General features: G+C 32.5%; 1 protein-coding gene across 1 annotated transcript; it reads left to right on the forward strand.

Moving 5' to 3' along the window:
- Positions 1 to 304: 304 nt before the first annotated feature.
- On the forward strand, positions 305 to 24,739 carry LOC143235761 (uncharacterized). Its single transcript, XM_076473965.1, has 5 exons — positions 305 to 362; positions 8,470 to 8,608; positions 20,548 to 20,738; positions 23,625 to 23,815; positions 24,606 to 24,739. Exons 2-5 carry the CDS (start codon positions 8,588 to 8,590, stop codon positions 24,737 to 24,739), a joined length of 537 nt encoding a protein of 178 aa, XP_076330080.1. The 5' UTR covers positions 305 to 362; positions 8,470 to 8,587.
- Positions 24,740 to 25,696: the final 957 nt, after the last annotated feature.

The following is a 25,696-nucleotide window of genomic DNA, read 5'->3' on the forward strand; positions in this document are numbered from 1 at the left end:
TGCTATAAGAGACACAAACACCCCCCGTTCTTGTTACATGTTTATATTTTCTTATTCACGCTTACATAACTATTAAACCTATTAGAATATTTTCATCACGGACGTGGTTATTCCTTTCCCTGCAACACCATTTTGACAACGTCACACTCTCACGTGCTAGGTCGTAAAAAGAGCGAGAGATCCGACATTTCTTGAAAGAAACTCATCGATTAATCTTTAGCGCTTTCTGCTGGTGGCCACCTACCGGCTAAAACAAAGTTTTAAAACTGCTAAACGTGAGTTGCGCGAGGCATCAAACTTTGGATTTATTCATCTAGAAAGGCGAATACTTTTCCCGTGTCTGAAACAACAAATAACAAAGAGTAAGTTTACTTAGATGTTTAACTTTTCTTGTTGTTTACATCTTAGACGTAAACAGAAGCTGCTTTAATAAACAAACACTTGATTATTTTGCTTTTTTCTTAATCCAGAGCGCTTATGTGTTAGATCGTTCCTCTCTCACCGGTTTACTAAGAGCGGTATGTCTCGCAACCCACTTGGTATTCACACGTGGAATACCAAATGCCAATTTGTCTAAGTTCTTATGTAATCAGATGTTCTAATTCTTACTTGAATAATGTTTTATTTTCCTTTCATCATTTCGATATGCCTCAACTAACAATTATAATATACACTGTTATATATGTAATGTGGTACAAAATGTTTCATTTATCAGGTAAAATAGTTTATATATAATATACACTAATTGTTGTATCACATAAACTAGGTTCTGTATCATATATGCTAATTGTTGTATCACATAAACTAGTTTCTGCATCATATATGCTAACTGTTGTATCACATAAACTAGTTTCTGTATCATATATGCTAATTGTTGTATCACATAAACTAGTTTCTGCATCATATATGCTAACTGTTGTATCACATAAACTAGTTTCTGTATCATATATGCTAATTGTTGTATCACATAAACTAGTTTCTGTATCATATATGCTAATTGTTGTATCACATAAACTAGTTTCTGTATCATATATGCTAATTGTTGTATCACATAAACTAGTTTCTGTATCATATATGCTAATTGTTGTATCACATAAACTAGTTTCTGTATCATATATGCTAATTGTTGTATCACATAAACTAGTTTCTGTATCATATATGCTAATTGTTGTATCACATAAACTAGTTTCTGCATCATATATGCTAACTGTTGTATCACATAAACTAGTTTCTGTATCATATATGGTAATTGTTGTATCACATAAACTAGTTTCTGTATCATATATGCTAATTGTTGTATCACATAAACTAGTTTCTGTATCATATATGCTAATTGTTGTATCACATAAACTAGTTTCTGTATCATATATGCTAATTGTTGTATCACATAAACTAGTTTCTGTATCATATATGCTAATTGTTGTATCACATAAACTAGTTTCTGTATCATATATGGTAATTGTTGTATCACATAAACTAGTTTCTGTATCATATATGCTAACTGTTGTATCACATAAACTAGTTTCTGTATCATATATGGTAATTGTTGTATCACATAAACTAGTTTCTGTATCATATATGCTAATTGTTGTATCACATAAATTAGTTTCTGTATCATATATGCTAATTGTTGTATCACATAAACTAGTTTCTGTGTCATATATGCTAATTGTTGTATCACATAAACTAGTTTCTGTATCATATATGCTAATTGTTGTATCACATAAACTAGTTTCTGTATCATATATGCTAATTGTTGTATCACATAAACTAGTTTCTGTATCATATATGCTAATTGTCGTATCACATAAACTAGTTTCTGCATCATATATGCTAACTGTTGTATCACATAAACTAGTTTCTGTATCATATATGGTAATTGTTGTATCACATAAACTAGTTTCTGTATCATATATGCTAATTGTTGTATCACATAAACTAGTTTCTGTATCATATATGGTAATTGTTGTATCACATACACTAGTTTCTGTATCATATATGCTAATTGTTGTATCACATAAACTAGTTTCTGTATCATATATGCTAATTGTTGTATCACATACACTAGTTTCTGTATCATATATGCTAATTGTTGTATCACATAAACTAGTTTCTGTATCATATATGCTAATTGTTGTATCACATAAACTAGTTTCTGTATCATATATGCTAATTGTCGTATCACATAAACTAGTTTCTGTATCATATATGCTAATTGTTGTGTCACATAAACTAGTTTCTGTATCATATATGCTAACTGTTGTATAATATATACTCGTCTCTATATGATATACGATAATTGTTTTGTCATATTCACTAGTTTCTATACGATATATCCTAATTGTTTTATTATATACATGAATTTATATATAATATACACTAATTGTTGTATTATATTTACTAGTTTCTATATTATGCATTTTCACCCAAGACAGGTTACTTCCAGCTTTTAACCTGATGAGTAATTTGAAAATGTTTTTGTGAGTTAAAACAGATTGGTTTTTGTTCGCTTGTTTGTCGCTACGTCTAATGGTTTGCTGTGCCCAACACGAGTATGAAACCGGGAATTTAGGGGTTTGATTCCTCAAACTTACCGTTCAGCCACTGGCAGTGAAACACATTGGAGAAATACGTTCAGTAACAGATAAGACATATTATCTTGCTTGATTTCATGAAGCTTTAGTGTGTACGATCGAGACAATATTTATTTTAATTGTGACACAAAAGTTGCTTCTCAGGCAGTAAAAATAATTTCAGTTTTTTAATCAACTTTACTAGAGCGAACAGGTTAAGTTATCCAAATAAAATTAGTTTTTTCTACTCTGTTTAATCGCAAATGTTCGTTCTAAACCTACCAAGACTCTAAGTGTATGGTGTTTTTGTCTCTGTTTGGTTTGTTTATTTTTGAATTTCGCGCAAAGCTACTCGAGGGCTATCTGCGATAGCCGTCTTTAATTTTGCAGTGTAAGACTAGAGGGAAGGCAGCTAGTCATCACCACCCACCGCCAACTCTTGGGCTACGCTTTTACCAACGAATAGTGGGATTGACCGTCACTTTATAACGCCCCCACGGCTGAAAGGGCGAGCATGTTTGGCGCGACGGGGATGCGAACCCGCGACCCTCAGATTACGAGTCGCACGCCTTAACCCACCTGGCCATGCCGGTCCACGTCTCTGTTTGGACTATTTGTTCCAGTTCATTCCATCAGTTAATGTATTAAGAATTTGTCACATATCATAAGAGCGATGTTCCAGGTTTTGTGTTGCCCTATCCTCTTCCTCTAGTGGTTCAGTCTATATAAGACTGAAAACCGAATTCCAACATTCGTGGTAGGCACAGCACATACAACCCATTGTGTAGCTTTACTTCCCTTGAAAGTCCCTCTCCTGTCATTGATCGTACTCAGTTTAATGACCAATATTATGACCTTGTGGTCACTACCGCAATGTCAACTGTCGCAAGCACCTGCCACAAATGGTAAGGATGAATAAAATTAGCATAAATCAGCTTACACATAGAGACAGGATTACAGTAATCTATAGATATGACAGGATTACAGTAATCTATAGATATGACAGGATTACAGTAATCCAAAGTTGTCGGGATAAAACTGGCAGAAAATGTATAAGTGAATCAGTGAGCGTCGGTCGAATCATGGATATGTTCATGTTGGATGATCTAAACGTTTAAGTTTGCTGAACTAACAACATTTCTGACAATAAGATTATCAAACTACCATTGGACCTTGACACAGATGATGTCCAATAGGATTCTCCTTTCTTGTTTCTTTTTTTAACCGTCTTGTTCACAAAACTGGTTATTGATTTCGAGGTTTGGCTGCAAAACCTATAAAATTTTAGTTCATAAGCCTTTGGGCATTTCAAATACTTGTTTATCAGCATGTTAACTCTACCAGAAATATGTCTGCCTTCATTCACAATGTTTTTGGTTTGTTGTTGTTTTGTTAGGTTAGAGGGTTCTCTTTCGTTCCCACAGCCTGCATTCTGTAAGTGAAGACGTTACTTCAAATCAAGTTTGAGATCAGAGTCCAGTGATATAGTAATTTCTCAATGTTGTTTCGCTTCGATAAAGATCACTGGACTGGTCTTCGAAATGTAGTGACCGTTGGCTCTACAGCGTTTAACATCATTAGGTTTAGCTCAACTTAAATTTACTATTTTTATAACAGTTTACTATTATAACATAGCTTCATATCATTATATTAGTAACATCACTGTTTACTAATGAATAGTTCTTTAACTGCTGTATTAACCATTTTTAATATTTCACTCATTGATTATGACGGTATGTGTGCGTTATTTTTTGTGTATAATCTAGCGCAATCTGTCTCTTTAACTAAACAATAAGATACATCTATTTATCTTACATGTCGTACTAACCTAAGAATTACAATGCTGGGGACCGGCATGGCCAGGTGGTTAAGGCACTCTACTCGTAATCTGAGGATCGCGGGTTCGAATCCGTGTCACACCAAACAAGCTCGCCCTTTTAGCCGTGGGGGCGTTATAATGTGACTGTCAATCCCACTATTCTTTGGTAAAAAAGTAGTCCAAGAGTTGGCAGTGGGTGGTGATGACTAGCTGCCTTCCCTCTAGTCTTACACTGCTAAATTAGGGACGGATAGAGCAGACAACCCTCATGTAGCTTTGTGCGAAATTGAAAAACAAACAAATCTCAAATGAAATTATAATCTCTTTTTTCTTCTTTAATTTCATTAATATTTTTGGTTTTTGAAGATTATGATTACATAGTTACTTAGTAAATATATTTAGGACCAACAGAAGTCTCTTGAAATGTTACTTTTCAGTTCTGATCGAAGAAGCTATCTTGAACCACCCATTCTCAGCGGTAAGTCTATAGACATAACGCAGTATAATTAGTTCTCAACTCTCCTGGTGAGCAGAGCACAAATGGCCCATTTTGTAGAAATGCGCTTAACAAGAACCAAATAAAAGTAAATAATAAACTTCCTTTAATCGTTGACAGCGCCGAACGTTTCTCTTCAGCACCTATTTTCCTCTATTCGTCTGTTTGTGACGGCATTACTACACCTTCAAATAGCTAGGAATTCGCTGGAAAACAAATGTATGAATAGAAACTTCTCCATGAATTCACATATAAAAACAAATATAGTGATAGTTAACCATTTGTAGTTGGTTTTTGTCTTCATAGATGGCCTATTAAACATTATATTTAAAACTGCGTCAAAGTTTTCTTCGCACAAAATGCCACAAACCAAATCAAATTAAAATATGTGGTTATAGTACTGTGAATGTAACGTTGTGTTTGGGTTCATTCTAGACATGGTAATGATAAATATGTGGTTATAGTACTCTGTGAATGTAACGTTGTGTTTGGGTTCATTCTAGACATGGTAATGATAAATATGTGGTTATAGTACTCTGTGAATGTAACGTTGTGTTTGGGTTCATTCTAGACATGGTAATGATAAATATGTGGTTATAGTACTCTGTGAATGTAACGTTGTGTTTGGGTTCATTCTAGACATGGTAATGATAAATATGTGGTTATAGTACTCTATGAATGTAACGTTGTGTTTGGGTTCTTTCTAGACATGGTAATGATAAATATGTGGTTATAGTACTCTATGAATGTAACGTTGTATTTGGGTTCATTCTAGACATGGTAATGATAAATATGTGGTTATAGTACTCTGTGAATGTAACGTTGTGTTTGGGTTCATTCTAGACATGGTAATGATAAATATGTGGTTATAGTACTCTGTGAATGTAACGTTGTGTTTGGGTTCATTCTAGACATGGTAATGATAAATATGTGGTTATAGTACTCTGTGAATGTAACGTTGTGTTTGGGTTCATTCTAGACATGGTAATGATAAATATGTGGTTATAGTACTCTGTGAATGTAACGTTGTGTTTGGGTTCATTCTAGACATGGTAATGATAAATATGTGGTTATAGTACTCTATGAATGTAACGTTGTGTTTGGGTTCATTCTAGACATGGTAATGATAAATATGTGGTTATAGTACTCTGTGAATGTAACGTTGTGTTTGGGTTCATTCTAGACATGGTAATGATAAATATGTGGTTATAGTACTCTGTGAATGTAACGTTGTGTTTGGGTTCATTCAAGACATGGTAATGATAAATATGTGGTTATAGTACTCTGTGAATGTAACGTTGTGTTTGGGTTCATTCTAGACATGGTAATGATAAATATGTGGTTATAGTACTCTGTGAATGTAACGTTGTGTTTGGGTTCATTCTAGACATGGTAATGATAAATATGTGGTTATAGTACTCTGTGAATGTAACGTTGTGTTTGGGTTCTTTCTAGACATGGTAATGATAAATATGTGGTTATAGTACTCTATGAATGTAACGTTGTGTTTGGGTTCATTCTAGACATGGTAATGATAAATATGTGGTTATAGTACTCTGTGAATGTAACGTTGTGTTTGGGTTCATTCTAGACATGGTAATGATAAATATGTGGTTATAGTACTCTATGAATGTAACGTTGTGTTTGGGTTCATTCTAGACATGGTAATGATAAATATGTGGTTATAGTACTCTATGAATGTAACGTTGTGTTTGGGTTCATTCTAGACATGGTAATGATAAATATGTGGTTATAGTACTCTGTGAATGTAACGTTGTGTTTGGGTTCATTCTAGACATGGTAATGATAAATATGTGGTTATAGTACTCTATGAATGTAACGTTGTGTTTGGGTTCATTCTAGACATGGTAATGATAAATATGTGGTTATAGTACTCTGTGAATGTAACGTTGTGTTTGGGTTCATTCTAGACATGGTAATGATAAATATGTGGTTATAGTACTCTATGAATGTAACGTTGTGTTTGGGTTCTTTCTAGACATGGTAATGATAAATATGTGGTTATAGTACTCTATGAATGTAACGTTGTGTTTGGGTTCATTCTAGACATGGTAATGATAAATATGTGGTTATAGTACTCTGTGAATGTAACGTTGTGTTTGGGTTCATTCTAGACATGGTAATGATAAATATGTGGTTATAGTACTCTATGAATGTAACGTTGTGTTTGGGTTCATTCTAGACATGGTAATGATAAATATGTGGTTATAGTACTCTGTGAATGTAACGTTGTGTTTGGGTTCATTCTAGACATGGTAATGATAAATATGTGGTTATAGTACTCTATGAATGTAACGTTGTGTTTGGGTTCATTCTAGACATGGTAATGATAAATATCTGGTTATAGTACTCTGTGAATGTAACGTTGTGTTTGGGTTCATTCTAGACATGGTAATGATAAATATGTGGTTATAGTACTCTGTGAATGTAACGTTGTTTTTGGGTTCATTCAAGACATGGTAATGATAAATATGTGGTTATAGTACTCTGTGAATGTAACGTTGTGTTTGGGTTCATTCTAGACATGGTAATGATAAATATGTGGTTATAGTACTCTGTGAATGTAACGTTGTGTTTGGGTTCATTCTAGACATGGTAATGATAAATATGTGGTTCTAGTACTCTGTGAATGTAACGTTGTGTTTGGGTTCATTCTAGACATGGTAATGATAAATATGTGGCTATAGTACTGTGAATGTAACGTTGTGTTTGGGTTCATTCTAGACATGGTAATGATAAATATCTGGTTATAGTACTCTATGAATGTAACGTTGTGTTTGGGTTCATTCTAGACATGGTAATGATAAATATGTGGTTATAGTACTCTATGAATGTAACGTTGTGTTTGGGTTCATTCTAGACATGGTAATGATAAATATGTGGTTATAGTACTCTGTGAATGTAACGTTGTGTTTGGGTTCATTCTAGACATGGTAATGATAAATATGTGGTTATAGTACTCTGTGAATGTAACGTTGTGTTTGGGTTCATTCTAGACATGGTAATGATAAATATGTGGTTATAGTACTCTATGAATGTAACGTTGTGTTTGGGTTCATTCTAGACATGGTAATGATAAATATGTGGTTATAGTACTCTGTGAATGTAACGTTGTGTTTGGGTTCATTCTAGACATGGTAATGATAAATATGTGGTTCTAGTACTCTGTGAATGTAACGTTGTGTTTGGGTTCATTCTAGACATGGTAATGATCTACTTATAAAGTTGTACAAGCTACATATTGTAATCTCTTATGGCTCTTACGGAGTATCAAACAGAATATACTATTTTGTACTCGGTAAATACTAGAAATGTATTTTATTTGAAGTATATATTATTTAAACATGCAACTTTTATTAACAAATTATTAATTATAGTTTTTAATCATACAACGCATATTACCAAATTATAATTATATTTTTAATCATACAACGTATATTACCAAGTTGTATTTTTAAATATGCAATATATATTATCAAATTATAAGTTTGACACATTTGTTAATGTGTTTGGAAAGATGTATTTTTTACACAGGTCAGGTTATGTTGTTGTTGTTTCAGGTTAAATAAAGTACCTACTCACTTCAGATGTGATATAGGATCACATACTCTCCTTTATCGGTGTAATATCATATCACCTGGACCACACACTATCCTACTTTCTTCTCCTGAAAACTGGATGATTTTCTTTACAGCTCTGGTAAGAATATTTTTTTTTATTGGTGTGGATATCAGATATTAAAATTTAAATACTATAGCTAATTGAAAACGCCTTGTTTCTATTGGGCAGTAGTTTTCTATAAATGAAATTGTGCATTTTGAGGGAAAGCAATACTTATGGTGTTATTTATTACACTAGGTAACACAAATTTTGTTCCTGGATAGTACGTTTTATTTCTTAATTGTTTATGTTGTACAAGAGCAGAAAATGGCCATCATTACCTCAAAACTTTGCTTTTGTGACCAGGATAATGAAATTTAGAAAATAACTTATTTTCTATGCAAAAACGAGCAAATTTGTACATTTTCATTTACATAAGGTCTGAATAAAACAACACATGAATCAAGATTTACATGTATTTATACTAAAGTTATACAAAAATGAATAAAATATTTTTAGTAGTGAGTAGTTTTGCGAGACTTGCGACTGTTATGTAAATCACTTTCACGTATCAGACGCCAAATACAGTCTCCCATCACGTTTTCATTAAACGCTCTCAAGTCATAAAAGCAAAGTTTGAAAACAAATATAGGTCCTTTCCATTTACTTTAGGCATAAGCAATTGAGAAATAACACTTTCTGCCCAAGAACAAAAAAAGTACAAATTTTGTTACATAATGTTATGAATGAAGTGCTTCAAAAGCGATTAGACTAAACGACATGGTAAGTAAATAAAACTAACTGTGCTTGGAATTTTTTAAAAGAAAATATAGTGTTATTAAAAGAATTATACACTAAGTAACTGAAAGCTTATTGGTTGCTTTGATGGAAATTACTGCTATATCCAGTTTTACTGCGATTTTATCTTCTTACCTATGCTCTTGTTTGTTAAGCCTATTTTATCTTTTTACCTATGCTCTTGTTTGTTAAGCCTATTTTATCTTCTTACCTATGCTCTTGTTTGTTAAGCCTATTTAATTTCCAAGATCTCTATACATCCTTAATGTAAGTTTTATTTCAAAGTATTATCAGGATTTCGTATTTATGTTTTATGAGGTTATTTGAAGTGAATAAAAGAAATTACAAACGTCATATTATACGTAGATTAACTGAAAATGGGTGGTATTTTATCTATCTCACTACATATTGTATTTGTTTAATAACACGCTACATGAAAAAAGGTATTCATTGGTGCGATATATTAATTATATATATTTTACCTGTCACCCTAATGAACGTTCTATTCTCCACGTGCTCTATAACTCAATTTCATATGCAAATAAGTTAAGCTTAATAATTCATTATACTAGTGTTTAAAATTGCATCTGAAACAACTGAATTACTCAGATGTTAATGAATTATCCTATCTCTTTACATGTATCTCTTTTTTTCTGTTCTTACTTTTCAGTAATTTATTTTTGTTTCTATTGTCTTGTTTGAGGGATCTGTCTATAAATATGCTATTTATTTATTTATAATTGAACTCGCCGGTAATCGGTTATTAATAAGACAGGCCTGCGAATTTAAAGTTTATCAAAGTTGCTATGGTTTTAGTAACAGATTTTTCATAAGTCATTTTCTCTGATTTCGAAAATAATATTCATTTTTTTCGTGTAAGGATTTTTTCTTTACAAATCACGAAGAAATGAGTTGCATAGATCTAATTCATAATAATTTTACTGTAAATATAACATAACTCATGTTGCCATAGCGACGACTAAATGATATTGAAAAGAAAACAATAATGTCAAAGTTCACACACAAAGAAATAGTATCAAGAAATGTGGCCTGTCAACCGTTTATATACTAGTGGTGTGTTTTTGTTAGGTTGTAAAACGATCCATAAGACTATCACGTCGCGATTGGTGTAGAGAAATCTACAGTCAATGGTTGGCAATGTTTTAAACATAACAAAATGTGAGCCGATTTCAGTGAAAATTATTCACGTATGAGAGCGTACATATGACGTTGTGTGAAAAATGTGTACGTGAAAGTGAAAAATGGATACCGTTTTCGGATTCAGCGTAGAGAAAATTACTGTAAAATATGTAAATATCTCTTAAGACGATAAAAACCATCGCAGACCTGTGTTGTTAATAAGTTGTTGTTGTATTCACGTCTGCAGTGAAAATACCCGGTCACCGTTCGTTTTATTTGTTTTACAAATAAAAAGTTGATTCGCCTTTATTTGTTTATTTTTATTATTATTTATTTAGTTTAAAAATTAGTTACCACTTTCTACGGGTTGAACTTGTGATGGAGCTTCGAATATCGGTTTTGATAAACTGACTTCAAATCTGAGCAATGCTATATGGTTTACGCAATTTAAACTGTAGGTGCGTTATAAGAATAACAGTCATAGGTTGTAAGGTACTGCTTACTGGCCCGGGATGATCGGGTGGGTTAAGGCGTTCGACTCGTACTCTGAGGGTCGCGGGTTCGAATCCCCGTCGCACCAAACATGCTCGCTCTTTCAGCCATGGGAGCGTTATAATGTGACGGTCAGTCCCACTATTCATTGGTAAAAGAGTAGCCCAACAGTTGGCAGTGGATGGTGATGTCTAGTTGCCTTCCCTCTTGTCTTACACTACTAAATTAGGGACGGATAGCGCAGATAGCTCTTAAGTAGCTTTGAGCGAAATTCAAAACAAACAAACAAACCTTTCATTTAAAAAGGCTGGGCCGAAGAAGATACATCAAATATGAAAACTGTAAGCTGTTGCTTGGTGTAGTTCAATTCTTCCATAATAGCTCTTTTCAGATAATCTAAATTGGTTACTCTGTAGGGGCCATTCTCTTCTGGGTCAGTGGTACGTTTAAGAACTTACAACAAAAAATTCGGAAGTACAATTTCCTGCACACAATAAAGAGAGTGAAGATAGCCCATTGTGTAACTCTGCACTACGAAAAAACAACAATAACCAATATTTATAAAAAAACCGCTTCCAAATACCTGTTTTTGCAATGTCCAAAGATGTCATTGGCCTGGTCGTCCATTCCCTCTTTGGTGTTTGTTTAATCAAGGCAAAACTATCATTCTTTCCTTGGGGTTATTTTGACCAAAGTAAAACTACCATTCTTTCTTTAGTATATGTTTTGACCAACGTAAAACTACCATTCTTTGTTTACGATTGTTTTGACCAAAGTAAAACTACCATTCTTTGTTTAGGATTGTTTTGACCAAAGTAACTCTACCATTCTTTCTTTAGGGTTGTTTTGACCAAAGTAAAACTACCATTCTTTGTTTAGGATTGTTTTGACCAAAGTAAAACTACCATTCTTTGTTTAGGATTGTTTTGACCAAAGTAAAACTACCATTCTTTGTTTAGGATTGTTTTGACCAAAGTAAAACTACCATTCTTTGTTTAGGATTGTTTTGACCAAAGTAACTCTACCATTCTTTCTTTAGGGTTGTTTTGACCAAAGTAAAACTACCATTCTTTGTTTAGGACTGTTTTGACCAAAGTAAAACTACCATTCTTTGTTTAGAATTGTTTTGCTTAAATTAAAACCACCATTATTTATTTGGAATTGTTTTGAACAAATTAAGATTACCATTCTTTCTTTTCGATTGTTTTCACCAAAATAAAATTATCATTTTTTGTTTGGGATTGTTTACAACAAATTAGAATTACCATTATTTGTTTGGGATTGTTTTCACCATAGTAAAACTACCAATCTTTGTTTGGGATTGCTTTCACCATAATAAAACTACTAATCTTTGTTTGGGATTGTTTTCACCATAATAAAACTACTAATCTTTGTTTAGGATTGTTTTTCCCATAATAAGACTACCAATCTTTGTTTGGGATTGTTTTCACCATAATAAAACTACCAATCTTTGTTTGGGATTGTTTTCACCATAATAAAACTACCAATCTTTGTTTGGGATTGTTTTCACCATAATAAAACTGCTAATCTTTGTTTAGGATTGTTTTTGCCATAATAAGACTACCAATCTTTGTTTGGGATTGTGTTCACCATAATAAAACTACCAATCTTTGTTTGGGATTGTTTTCACCATAATAAAACTACCAATCTTTGTTTGGGATTGTTTTCACCATAATAAAACTACCAATCTTTGTTTGGGATTGTTTTCACCATAATAAAACTACCAATCTTTGTTTGGGATTGTTTTTTGCCATAATAAGACTACCAATCTTTGTTTGGGATTGTTTTTTGCCAGAATAAGACTACCAATCTTTGTTTGGGATTGTTTTCACCATAATAAAACTACCAATCTTTGTTTGGGTTGTTTTCACCATAATAAAACTACCAATCTTTTCACAACACACGATCTTCACCATCTTATTCAAATTTCCAACCTATCGTTCTTAAAAGAACAGAATTAAACGTATAGTTAACGTGGATATAAAATGACTTAGATAAGCGATATAATATGGTTCTCTTACTATATGGTATCCAGGCTGTAGTGTGTTCCCAGAGAACAAGTACTTTTTAAACATTTCTTTCACGATTGTATGTCAGAAGCATTTACGATGGATAATGTGCTGTTGTGTCAACTTTAAGTTCTGCTTTATCTGTTTCTTATCTAACTATCTGACAAAGTAAATATCTAAATTAACTTAGTAAACTCAGTTCGTATCACACAAAATACACCACTTTGTTTGATAAGACGTGTAATCTCTGCTGTCAGTAACAGTAAAACGTTGAAAATATTTAATTTCACATCAGATATAGCCTGCTTTATGTTCAAAGATGTTTACAAGAAATTCGCTTCAAGCTATCTTCGAAGTGCCTTTTATAAAGAGAAAAAAAATATTTACTTTCTTCATTGTGTTACAAAATTATTATTTTACTTTATTATAATTACTAACATTACTTCACAAGGTTTATTTTATGTTAGTCTAATAATTAGTACCATGTTATAGGACATATTTTTTGTTAATATAACAAGTAGTGTCATTTCACAGGACTTGTTTTATAGGTAGTATCTACTAAATATATCGCTGTGAAAAAATGGGGTTAAATAAAAATTGCGACAGAAAGATGTAAAAGCAAAGTTTACAGCAGATATGAGAAAAATTGTAACTAAGTATTCAAAAATTTATAAAATTTGTAAAGTGTTCATATCCCCTACAAGAAATCACATGGGCGACTGTTTTTTGTCGTGGCTAAACATAAAAGAGTAATCCATGTGATTTTCAAACAGATATGCATAATTTATAAGTTTTATAAAATTTCGAATGCTTTGTCTCAATAGTTTGCATAAAAAGTCATTAGTTGTCAATTTTTATACGTATGTGTAGGCAGGAGTGTTTACAGTAGGTGACCGTGACTTGTTGGCGATTAATTCAAATAATAAATGAATAGCACACACTCCACTTCTTTTCGAACAATATAATATAACAACTCAAATATATATACAAATGTTCGCACACGGGTGGTAACCACAGTTGTATCCAGAGCTTTAAATAACTGCATGTTTTTCGTCAACGTCCATACAAGCTGTTTCAGTTACACTGACGTTTATCATTGTTGTATAGAGCTTTAAATAACCGTTTCTTTTAATCAAAGTCCACACAGTTACTTCAGAATACAATCAACAAGACAGATCATTATCCTCTATTCTGTTATTATAAATAGACTGTGTTCATTTCATTTTTTTAAGTCAGTATACGCTATTCAGGTTAAACCTACAAACACATAGTCTAGGTTTATTTTACTATATCTCTCACTAACACTGTCAATATTTTATATCGAAGTCATTTTTCTACGCGTATGTGTATATATACATAGTAACATGACGTCAGTCTCGAGTATTCCACACATCACTAGTTATAAAGCAATAAGAAAAATGCACACGGTTTAAAGTATCATGACGTCAAATCACAACAATTGAGCTATCCAACGAATGATTGAGGAACAGTTACGTAAACAGACTTGAGATGAAATATCGCCTCTAAAAATAACTAATTTTAACACTCACTCTATATAGACAATCTAAATGATAACGTTCATATTAAAAATTGAAATGAAACACTTATGTGTATCTAACATAATAGTTTATTACTAAACTTTCATTTGACATCTTTCTGTCACCCTTTTTCACAACTATGCTGGTTTAGATTAGCTGTAGCTTTTTCCTGTTGTTGTACATTAAGTAAAACTGATTACAAAGGTTCGGTTTCTTTCGCGCAAAGCTACACGAGGCCTGTCTGCGCTAGCCGTCCCTAATTTTGCAGTGTAAGACTAGAGGAAAGGCAGCTAGTCATCACCACCCATCGCCAACGCTTAGGCAACTCTTTTAATAACGAGTAGTGGGATTGAGCGTCACATTATAACGCCCCCACGGCCGAAAGGTCAAGCATGTTTGGTGTGACGGAGATTAGAACCCGCGACCCTCAGATTAGGAGTCGAGTGCCTTTTCTACCTGGCCATGCCGGGCGTTTTTAAAGGACACGTGTCTGTTACTCAGATATAGATTGGGACGACTAGCATCAAATGTCTATTAAATTTAGAGACATTATAATCGCACGTGAGTTTCTTCACTATTTCAATAAACGTTAATTAATATATTGCTTTACTTTTGTCCGCACCTTTTCTCAGTCAAGTTGTTTTTCGATCGACATTCCGTACCTTCTATAGTTTTATAAAGTACTTATTATGAAATATTCTAGCTGTGTGTTAGAAGCGAAGGCCGTCACGTATCACGAAAGGTTTTTATTAGTTTAAAGTCTGACGTGTGAAAATGTTTGCGATTCGCTTCCGATTTTTACAAAACTGTTTATGTATGAGAATATTCTAATACGTGGTTAAAATCTCGGAACTGTCCAGGACCGCCATGGTCAGGTGGGTGAAGGCGTTCGACTCGGAATCTGAGGTTCGCGAGTTCGCATCCCCGTCACGCCAAACATTCTCGCACTTTCAACCGTTGGGGCGTTATAATGTGACGGTCAATCCCACTATTCGTTGGTAAAAGAGTTGGCGGTGGGTGGTGATGACTAGCTGCCCTCCCTCTAGTCTTACATTGTTACACGTACTATTCACTGTAATAAATCTCCTAAACGTTGGCTGCATTTGTAACAATCAAAACTGTTATTACGACGTCACTTCTTATAATAATAAGGTTTATTCCTCATATAACCAGATATAATGATGTAAACTATAATGGTTGTAACGGAATCGTGATCGAAATACATTAAAAATATTTGTGACAAACTATTTTCTTTAGCCTTAAGATAAAATGTTTGTTGTTCTTATTTATATTCCAGGTTGTTAGGTAATATAATTAATCCCGAACGAGTCTCAGGTTTATTACGCTACGTATTACGATTTCATATGTCCAGAAATTTAAATTTAGAATTGAATGACTAGCTGCCTTCCCTCTATAGCCTTACAGTGTTAAATTAGGGACGGTTAGCACAGGTAGCCCTCGTGTAGCTTTGCGCAAAATTCAAAACAAACCATTTGCCAGATTATTCTCCAAGCGAGTGCAAAAATTTACGAAACTTAAATATAATGTTTACTTATTTTTTCCCATATCACCAAAAATACTTAAGCTAATAAAACTAAAGTTGCTGAACATATAATCCAACTGTGTACAAAATAAGAGATAAATCGATTGAAGGGAAGATTATTTCCTTTTTTTCACTTATTCGAAGAAGAAGAGAACAAAGGTGTTAACAAAAGTGGAAGTTTTGTAACACATGAGTTACAGCGAGGGTTACTATACTGATGGTTGAAAAACCCAAACTGTGTCTCAATAATTTGTTATATTAATATAATAAGTAGTGACACTTTAGTGGACGTATCTTATGTTAATATAATAAGTAGTGACATTTCAGTGGACGTATCTTATGTTAATATAATAAGTAGTGACACTGCAGTGGACGTATCTTATGTTAATATAATAAGTAGTGACATTTCAGTGGACGTATCTTATGTTAATATAATAAGTAGTGACACTTCAGTGGACGTATCTTATGTTAATATAATAAGTAGTGACACTTCAGTGGACGTATCTTATGTTAATATAATAAGTAGTGACACTTCAGTGGACGTATCTTATGTTAATATAATAAGTAGTGACACTTCAGTGGACGTATCTTATGTTAATATAATAAGTAGTGACACTTCAGTGGACGTATCTTATGTTAATATAATAAGTAGTGACACTTCAGTGGACGTATCTTATGTTAATATAATAAGTAGTGACACTTCAGTGGACGTATCTTATGTTAATATAATAAGTAGTGACACTTCAGTGGACGTATCTTATGTTAATATAATAAGTAGTGACACTTCAGTTGACGTATCTTATGTTAATATAATAAGTAGTACACTTCAGTGACATCTTATGTTAATATAATAAGTAGTGACATTTCAGTGGACGTATCTTATGTTAATATAATAAGTAGTGACATTTCAGTGGACGTATCTTATGTTAATATAATAAGTAGTGACACTTCAGTGGACGTATCTTATGTTAATATAATAAGTAGTGACATTTCAGTGGACGTATCTTATGTTAATATAATAAGTAGTGACACTTCAGTGGACGTATCTTATGTTAATATAATAAGTAGTGACATTTCAGTGGACGTATCTTATGTTAATATAATAAGTAGTGACATTTCAGTATCTTATGTTAATATAATAAGTAGTGACATTTCAGTGGACGTCTTATGTTAATATAATAAGTAGTGACACTTCAGTGGACGTATCTTATGTTAATATAATAAGTAGTGACATTTCAGTGGACGTATCTTATGTTAATATAATAAGTAGTGACACTTCAGTGGACGTATCTTATGTTAATATAATAAGTAGTGACATTTCAGTGGACGTATCTTATGTTAATATAATAAGTAGTGACATTTCAGTGGACGTATCTTATGTTAATATAATAAGTAGTGACACTTCAGTGGACGTATCTTATGTTAATATAATAAGTAGTGACATTTCAGTGGACGTATCTTATGTTAATATAATAAGTAGTGACATTTCAGTGGACGTATCTTATGTTAATATAATAAGTAGTGACATTTCAGTGGACGTATCTTATGTTAATATAATAAGTAGTGACATTTCAGTGGACGTATCTTATGTTAATATAATAAGTAGTGACACTATCAGTGGTTACGTTTTATGTTAATATAATAAGTAGTGACAGTGGACGTATCTTATGTTAATATAATAAGTAGTGACATTTCAGTGGACGTATCTTATGTTAATATAATAAGTAGTGACACTTCAGTGGACGTATCTTATATTAATATAATAAGTAGTGACACTGCAGTGGACGTATCTTATGTTAATATAATAAGTAGTGACACTTCATTGGACGTATCTTATGTTAATATAATAAGTAGTGACACTTCAGTTGACGTATCTTATGTTAATATAATAAGTAGTGACACTTCAGTTGACGTATCTTATGTTAATATAATAAGTAGTGACACTTCAGTGGACGTATCTTATGTTAATATAATAAGTAGTGACACTTCAGTGGACGTATCTTATGTTAATATAATAAGTAGTGACACTTCAGTGGACGTATATTATGTTAATATAATAAGTAGTGACATTTCAGTGGACGTATCTTATGTTAATATAATAAGTAGTGACACTTCAGTGGACGTATCTTATGTTAATATAATAAGTAGTGACATTTCAGTGAACGTATCTTATGTTAATATAATAAGTAGTGACACTTCAGTGGACGTATCTTATGTTAATATAATAAGTAGTGACACTTCATTGGACGTATCTTATGTTAATATAATAAGTAGTGACATTTCAGTTGACGTATCTTATGTTAATATAATAAGTAGTGACATTTCAGTGGACGTATCTTATGTTAATATAATAAGTAGTGACACTTCAGTGGACGTATCTTATGTTAATATAATAAGTAGTGACATTTCAGTGGACGTATCTTATGTTAATATAATAAGTAGTGACATTTCAGTGAACGTATCTTATGTTAATATAATAAGTAGTGACACTTCAGTGGACGTATCTTATGTTAATATAATAAGTAGTGACATTTCAGTGGACGTATCTTATGTTAATATAATAAGTAGTGACATTTCAGTGAACGTATCTTATGTTAATATAATAAGTAGTGACACTTCAGTGGACGTATCTTATGTTAATATAATAAGTAGTGACATTTCAGTGAACGTATCTTATGTTAATATAATAAGTAGTGACATTGCAGTGGACGTATCTTATGTTAATATAATAAGTAGTGACACTTCAGTGGACGTATCTTATGTTAATATAATAAGTAGTGACACTTCAGTGGACGTATCTTATGTTAATATAATAAGTAGTGACATTTCAGTGAACGTATCTTATGTTAATATAATAAGTAGTGACACTTCAGTGGACGTATCTTATGTTAATATAATAAGTAGTGACACTTCAGTGGACGTATCTTATGTTAATATAATAAGTAGTGACATTTCAGTGAACGTATCTTATGTTAATATAATAAGTAGTGACACTTCAGCGAACGTATCTTATGTTAATATAATAAGTAGTGACACTTCAGTGGACGTATCTTATGTTAATATAATAAGTAGTGACACTTCAGTGGACGTATCTTATGTTAATATAATAAGTAGTGACATTTCAGTGAACGTATCTTATGTTAATATAATAAGTAGTGACACTTCAGCGAACGTATCTTATGTTAATATAATAAGTAGTGACATTTCAGTGGACGTATCTCATGTTAATATAATAAGTAGTGACATTTCAGTGGACGTATCTCATGTTAATATAATAAGTAGTGACATTTCAGTGGACGTATCTCATGTTAATATAATAAGTAGTACCACTTCACAGGTCATATTTTATGTCAACATGATTTGTAGCGTTATTTTACAGTGTAATCCTATAGATATATATATATATATTTGTGTCGGATTCTTTATAGTAGGTGTCTGTGATTTGTTGGCGATAAATTTCAATAAGAAACAAATAGAACATTTTCCATTTATTTTAAAATAATATCTTAAAACAAATTCAAACGTATATACAAATGTTCGTTACACAACTGTATCCAGAGTTTTAAATAATAGCCTCTTTTTAGTCAAAGAACACACGAGCTGCTTCAGTTACTTTAGAACGTAATTGAAAAGACAAACTATTTTTCCTTTACTCTGTTATTGCAACAAAGATTGTGATAATTTTACTTTAAAAATCGATCTTTATGACTTAACTCACAATCACGCGCATTTTAGCCTTACAGATGCCTATAACGTTCCACACACTATGATATATTATAATACAATAATACTCAACTAAGACAATTATAAAAAGCTAGAAAGTTCTAGTAACTTAACGCAATAATCGTACAACCGCTATTCGCAATATCTGAGCTACACAAAGTATGATTCGTAACTAGTTACATAAACACGGCTGCGATGAACCATTGCTTTTAAAAATAACTAATTGTAACTCTTCTGCTGTACTTAAACCGTCTAAATGATATGTTTGTATTAAATTTAAAGAGTCCTGTACATCTAATACACAGTACATGTTTTATGTCAATATAATAAGTACTATCACTTTATAGGTTGCATTTCATATTAATATGATATGATATATTATTTATAGAACTTATTTTACATTCATGTGACATGACATATTATTTACAGGACTTATTTTATGTTGATATGACATGATATATTGTTTAACAAACTTATTTTATGTTCATATGACATAATATATTATTTACAGGACTTATTTTATGTTAGAATGATATGATATATTATTTACAGGACTTATTTTATGTTAGTATGATATGATATATTATTTACAGGACTTATTTTATGTTAGTATGATATGATATATTATTTACAGGACTTATTTTATGTTAATATATTGTATTGTACGAATTTACAAGTTGATTTCAAAAGCTGTTCTTATTTCTTTATTGTATTTATTAAAGAATAGTTTTACATACGTAAGAGAAAACCATTTATTTTTGTGTGACCTTTTAGCTTTTCCAGGTCATCAACGGTCAGACAAACAACAATGTCACTAATATTACTGACCATGGTTCTTTTTATTGTCGAACCGAGAGAGATCAAGGAACTTATCTTACCTTATCTCATTACCATGACGACACGTGCTCCCGCTGTTACCACTATATGCCGGCATGGGCCTTTACTCACAAGAAAACAGCTTTTCGGTCAGTTTCATTTTTTGGTTAATATTAATCTAGTGCGCTGATACTGGCATATTCAGCCTTAAACATTCTGGAAATTTTTATGTGTTTTATGCAGAAGGTAAGAAATAAAGACATTTCTTTACAAGAAATTTTTCATGTTCATGATAAATATAGTAACATGGAGTGAATTGTGAAATAAAAACATACAAACTCCCATTATATCACAAAACACAAATAATTATGTGACGTAACAAACACCAATCCACCATGTAATACAGTTCAGACAATTATGCAGGAAAATCCCATACCACCATGTAACAAAATTCGGACAATTATGTAACAAAAACCCATACCACCATGTAACAAAATTCGGACAATTATGTAACAAAACGCATACCAACATGTAACAAAATTCGGACAATTATGTAACAAAACGCATACCACCATGTACTAAAATCAAACAATTATGTAACAAAAACCCATACCACCATGTACTAAAATCAGACAATTATGTAACAAAAACCCATACCACCATGTACTAAAATCAGACAATTATGTAACAAAAACCCCTACCACCATGTACTAAAATCAGACAATTATGTAACAAAAACCCATACCACCATGTACTAAAATCAGACAATTATATAGCAAAAACCCATACCACCATGTAACAAAATTCAGACAATTATGTAGCAAAAACCCATACCACCATGTAACAAAATTCGGACAATTATGTAACAAAACGCATACCAACATGTAACAAAATTCGGACAATTATGTAACAAAACGCATACCACCATGTACTAAAATCAAACAATTATGTAACAAAAACCCATACCACCATGTACTAAAATCAGACAATTATATAGCAAAATCCCATACCACCATGTAACAAAATTCGGACAATTATGTAACAAAAACCCATACCACCATGTAACAAAATTCGGACAATTATGTAACAAAACGCATACCAACATGTAACAAAATTCGGACAATTATGTAACAAAACGCATACCACCATGTACTAAAATCAAACAATTATGTAACAAAAACCCATACCACCATGTACTAAAATCAGACAATTATGTAACAAAAACCCATACCACCATGTACTTAAAATCAGACAATTATGTAACAAAACCCCTACCACCATGTACTAAAATCAGACAATTATGTAACAAAACCCATACCACCATGTAAATAAAATCAGACAATTATATAGCAAAAACCCATACCACCATGTAACAAAATTCAGACAATTATGTAACAAAAACCCATACCACCATGTACTAAAATCAGATAATTATGTAACAAAAACCCATACCACCATGTACTAAAATCAGACAATTATGTAACAAAAACCCCTACCACCATGTACTAAAATCAGACAATTATGTAACAAAAACCCATACCACCATGTACTAAAATCAGACAATTATATAGCAAAAACCCATACCACCATGTAACAAAATTCAGACAATTATGTAACAAAAACCCATACCACCATGTAACAAAATTCGGACAATTATGTAACAAAACGCATACCAACATGTAACAAAATTCGGACAATTATGTAACAAAACGCATACCACCATGTACTAAAATCAAACAATTATGTAACAAAAACCCATACCACCATGTACTAAAATCAGACAATTATATAGCAAAATCCCATACCACCATGTAACAAAATTCGGACAATTATGTAACAAAAACCCATACCACCATGTAACAAAATTCGGACAATTATGTAACAAAACGCATACCAACATGTAACAAAATTCGGACAATTATGTAACAAAACGCATACCACCATGTACTAAAATCAAACAATTATGTAACAAAAACCCATACCACCATGTACTAAAATCAGACAATTATGTAACAAAAACCCATACCACCATGTACTAAAATCAGACAATTATGTAACAAAAACCCATACCACCATGTACTAAAAAATCAGACAATTACGTAACAAAAACCCATACCACCATGTACTAAAATCAGACAATTATGTAACAAAACGCATACCACCATGTAACAAAATCAGACAATTATGCAACAAAAACCCATACCACCATGTAATAAATCAGACAATTATGTAACAAAAACCCATACCACCATGTACTAAAATCAGACAATTATGTAACAAAACGCATACCACCATATAACAAAATCAGACAATTATGTAACAAAAACCCATACCACCATGTACTAAAACAGGACAATTATGTAACAAAACGCATACCACCATGTAACAAGATCAGACAATTATGTAACAAAAACCCATACCACCATGTAAGAAAACGCATACCACCATGTACTAAAATCAGACAATTTTGTAACAAAACGTATGTGATGAAATATTCTTTAAAACACATCAGGTAGCTTAAGATGGATAGACAGATTTCAATTGAAACGTAGGCTTATAAACAGATAATAAGGTAACCAAATCGTAAATCTGTGCTTACATTTGTCACGAAGTTATACAATGTATTAAAAGTTTGTTGTTCTTTCTTGTTTGTGTGTTATTTATAATAAACTGAGTTGTTGTTTTTCCTTCAGAAAGTAAAAAATTGATCAAAATAATAAACGCTGTATTTTGTTAGACTGAACTTGTAAATTATTCTTATTATGTTTTATTAAACGCTGTTAATTGTTTTTTAATACTAAATACTGTGATCTCAATATATCTTTTCGTTTGTTCTTCTGTTTCTTTGTTGTTTTTTGTTATTATAAATTGACAAAGCTTTCTACACTTCTAACTACTCACTTCTATCCTTCTATCTCTATATTTAGCTCGCTATAATTCTATCTGTATTTCATCTCTTTAACTGTGACTCTCAGTGTCTTAGTGATATAACTGGATATGTTCTTTTTTCTTTATTTGGAACCGTGATAACACAGTTACCTGGGAACTCTTGGCCAGCTCCAAGATCCTGTAAATAAAGTCTTCATGTATCCAAGACCAAATAAACCCTCTCATCCAATCTTCAGTACATTTAAGTCCAGTTTTTACGCTAACTTGTGGATGTCTTGCTGTAAAGCCGCTATGGAATGCTGTCACACAATGTTAACTACCTCGCGACGTCACTCGGGTAAGTCCAATTACACCTTATATATAAACAGAGGTATCCGTGCTTTATCCGGATTGTGAACTTAAACAACTGTCTTTCACACTATTTATTTATAACGTATTATTACAGTATTTGTTATTACCTCACTAAACGTTTTCTATAAGCTTTGAGAACTTTATATGTATATGCTTAAAACATGGTGTAATCCTTGGGGTAGTCAAGTGGCTTTATAGGAAGAGGTAGTGAAAGTGTTAGTGTGTTTTCTGTTATCCGATTTCAACACATATCTTTTAATGTCCTTCCACAGTGTTTCACGTGATTACTGAAATGATAGCCATTAGCTAAAGATCCAATATGACCAAAATATATGTACCCCGGATGTAACACGACCAACAAGATATATATTCCGGATGTAATATGACCAAAAATTATACGTTCTACATTTACATATGACCAAAACACGTACATCCCAGATCTAATATAACATTAAGATATATTGAATAGGATATAGCAGGTACATATTCCGGATCCAACTTACTGACCACACTTTCAGTTTTGACAGTGTTACTTTTGTCAGGATTTAACGAAAGTTAAATTTGAATTCTTTGTTTCTTTAGTTTTAAATAGAACACGATTTCTTTTATAAGCTGAAGAACTGTACGGTATAGACATATATACTGTATACTGTACGGTATAGACATATATACTTTATACTGTACGGTATAGACATATATACTGTACGGTATAGATACCTACGCGAAATCTCTAAGATTGTAAATTTGTTGTTCTTGTGTTTTGGTTCTTCCAACAGATGAAAACCACTGTCCACGAACTTGGGACGGTTGGCAGTGTTGGCCAGATACAATGGCTGGTCAAGTGGCTTTGGTTCGCTGTCCAGATCACATTTATTTCAAGAATGATCCTCCACAGTGTCCACGTAAGTAGATACTGGTGTAAGCGTAAGTAGGTACCAATGTACATGTAAGTCGGTGTACACATAAGTGGGTACCAGTGTCCATGTAAGTAGGTATCACATGACAGTAATTAACACTCCTACGAAGAGACGTTTCTAGTCCTGATTTCTCCAAGCCCGTTCCCCTAGCTGTGGTTTCACTAGATAGTAGATAGGGACAGTGGGAATCTCGTTAATCCATTCATTAATGGATTTAAAAGGCAATTTCATTTAAATGCAAAATTATTAGCCTAATATTAATAACCTTTCAAGTTGCTCTGGGGCCTATTAGGCCCCACTTTTCGTAGGAGTGTTAATAATGTTCTATAATAAGTTAGTGGTTTACGTAAGTGGCAGATACATCTAGACCAGTTGGAAAACCATTACTTTATCTTATAAATAACATTATGTACAGACAACACTTTGAAACTAATACATCCATGGATGTGTAGAACAGAATGTGTCGCTGTTGATGGTGTTTAGAATATCCTTGTTTTGTTTCTTACTACGCAACAGCCGCTCAGAGGACAAACAGTGATAAACATATAAATACTGTTGTAAGATATCTCTGTCAGACGGATGTTTGTCAAATGATCCTTCAGGACAAACAAAGATAAAACTACGTATTAATCCTTTATCTGAACAAACCTGATTATTTAGTTTAAGTTGTCAAAACGTGCAGCAGCAAACTCATGGGAAATTGTTTCGTACAAAATATTTATTATATGCGCAACTCAGTGATGTCGAGAATATAGGTCAGTGATGTCGAGAAACCCACTTGTAGAGAAATATATATGCAAAAACGGCTCGTTTGGGTTGAGAAAATATTTTACATAGAAGAGCGAACAACGTTTCGACCTTCTTCGGTCATCGTCAGGTTCACAAAGAAAGAGGTAACTGACCAGAAGCTGACCACATGTTTGAAAGGGGTTGTGTAACTGAGTGTCGGA

This window comes from Tachypleus tridentatus, chromosome 12, assembly GCF_004210375.1.
Source record: "Tachypleus tridentatus isolate NWPU-2018 chromosome 12, ASM421037v1, whole genome shotgun sequence".
NCBI classification, from domain to species: Eukaryota; Metazoa; Arthropoda; class Merostomata; order Xiphosura; family Limulidae; genus Tachypleus; species Tachypleus tridentatus.

Excerpts from the sequence above, each read along its gene's own strand:
- LOC143235761 (XM_076473965.1), top strand. The coding sequence starts at position 8,588 with ATGATTTTCTTTACAGCTCTG. Across the intron at positions 20,739-23,624 it reads CACAAGAAAACAGCTTTTCG|TTACCTGGGAACTCTTGGCC; the intron begins GTCAGTTTCATT and ends GTGATAACACAG. Across the intron at positions 23,816-24,605 it reads TACCTCGCGACGTCACTCGG|ATGAAAACCACTGTCCACGA; the intron begins GTAAGTCCAATT and ends TTCTTCCAACAG.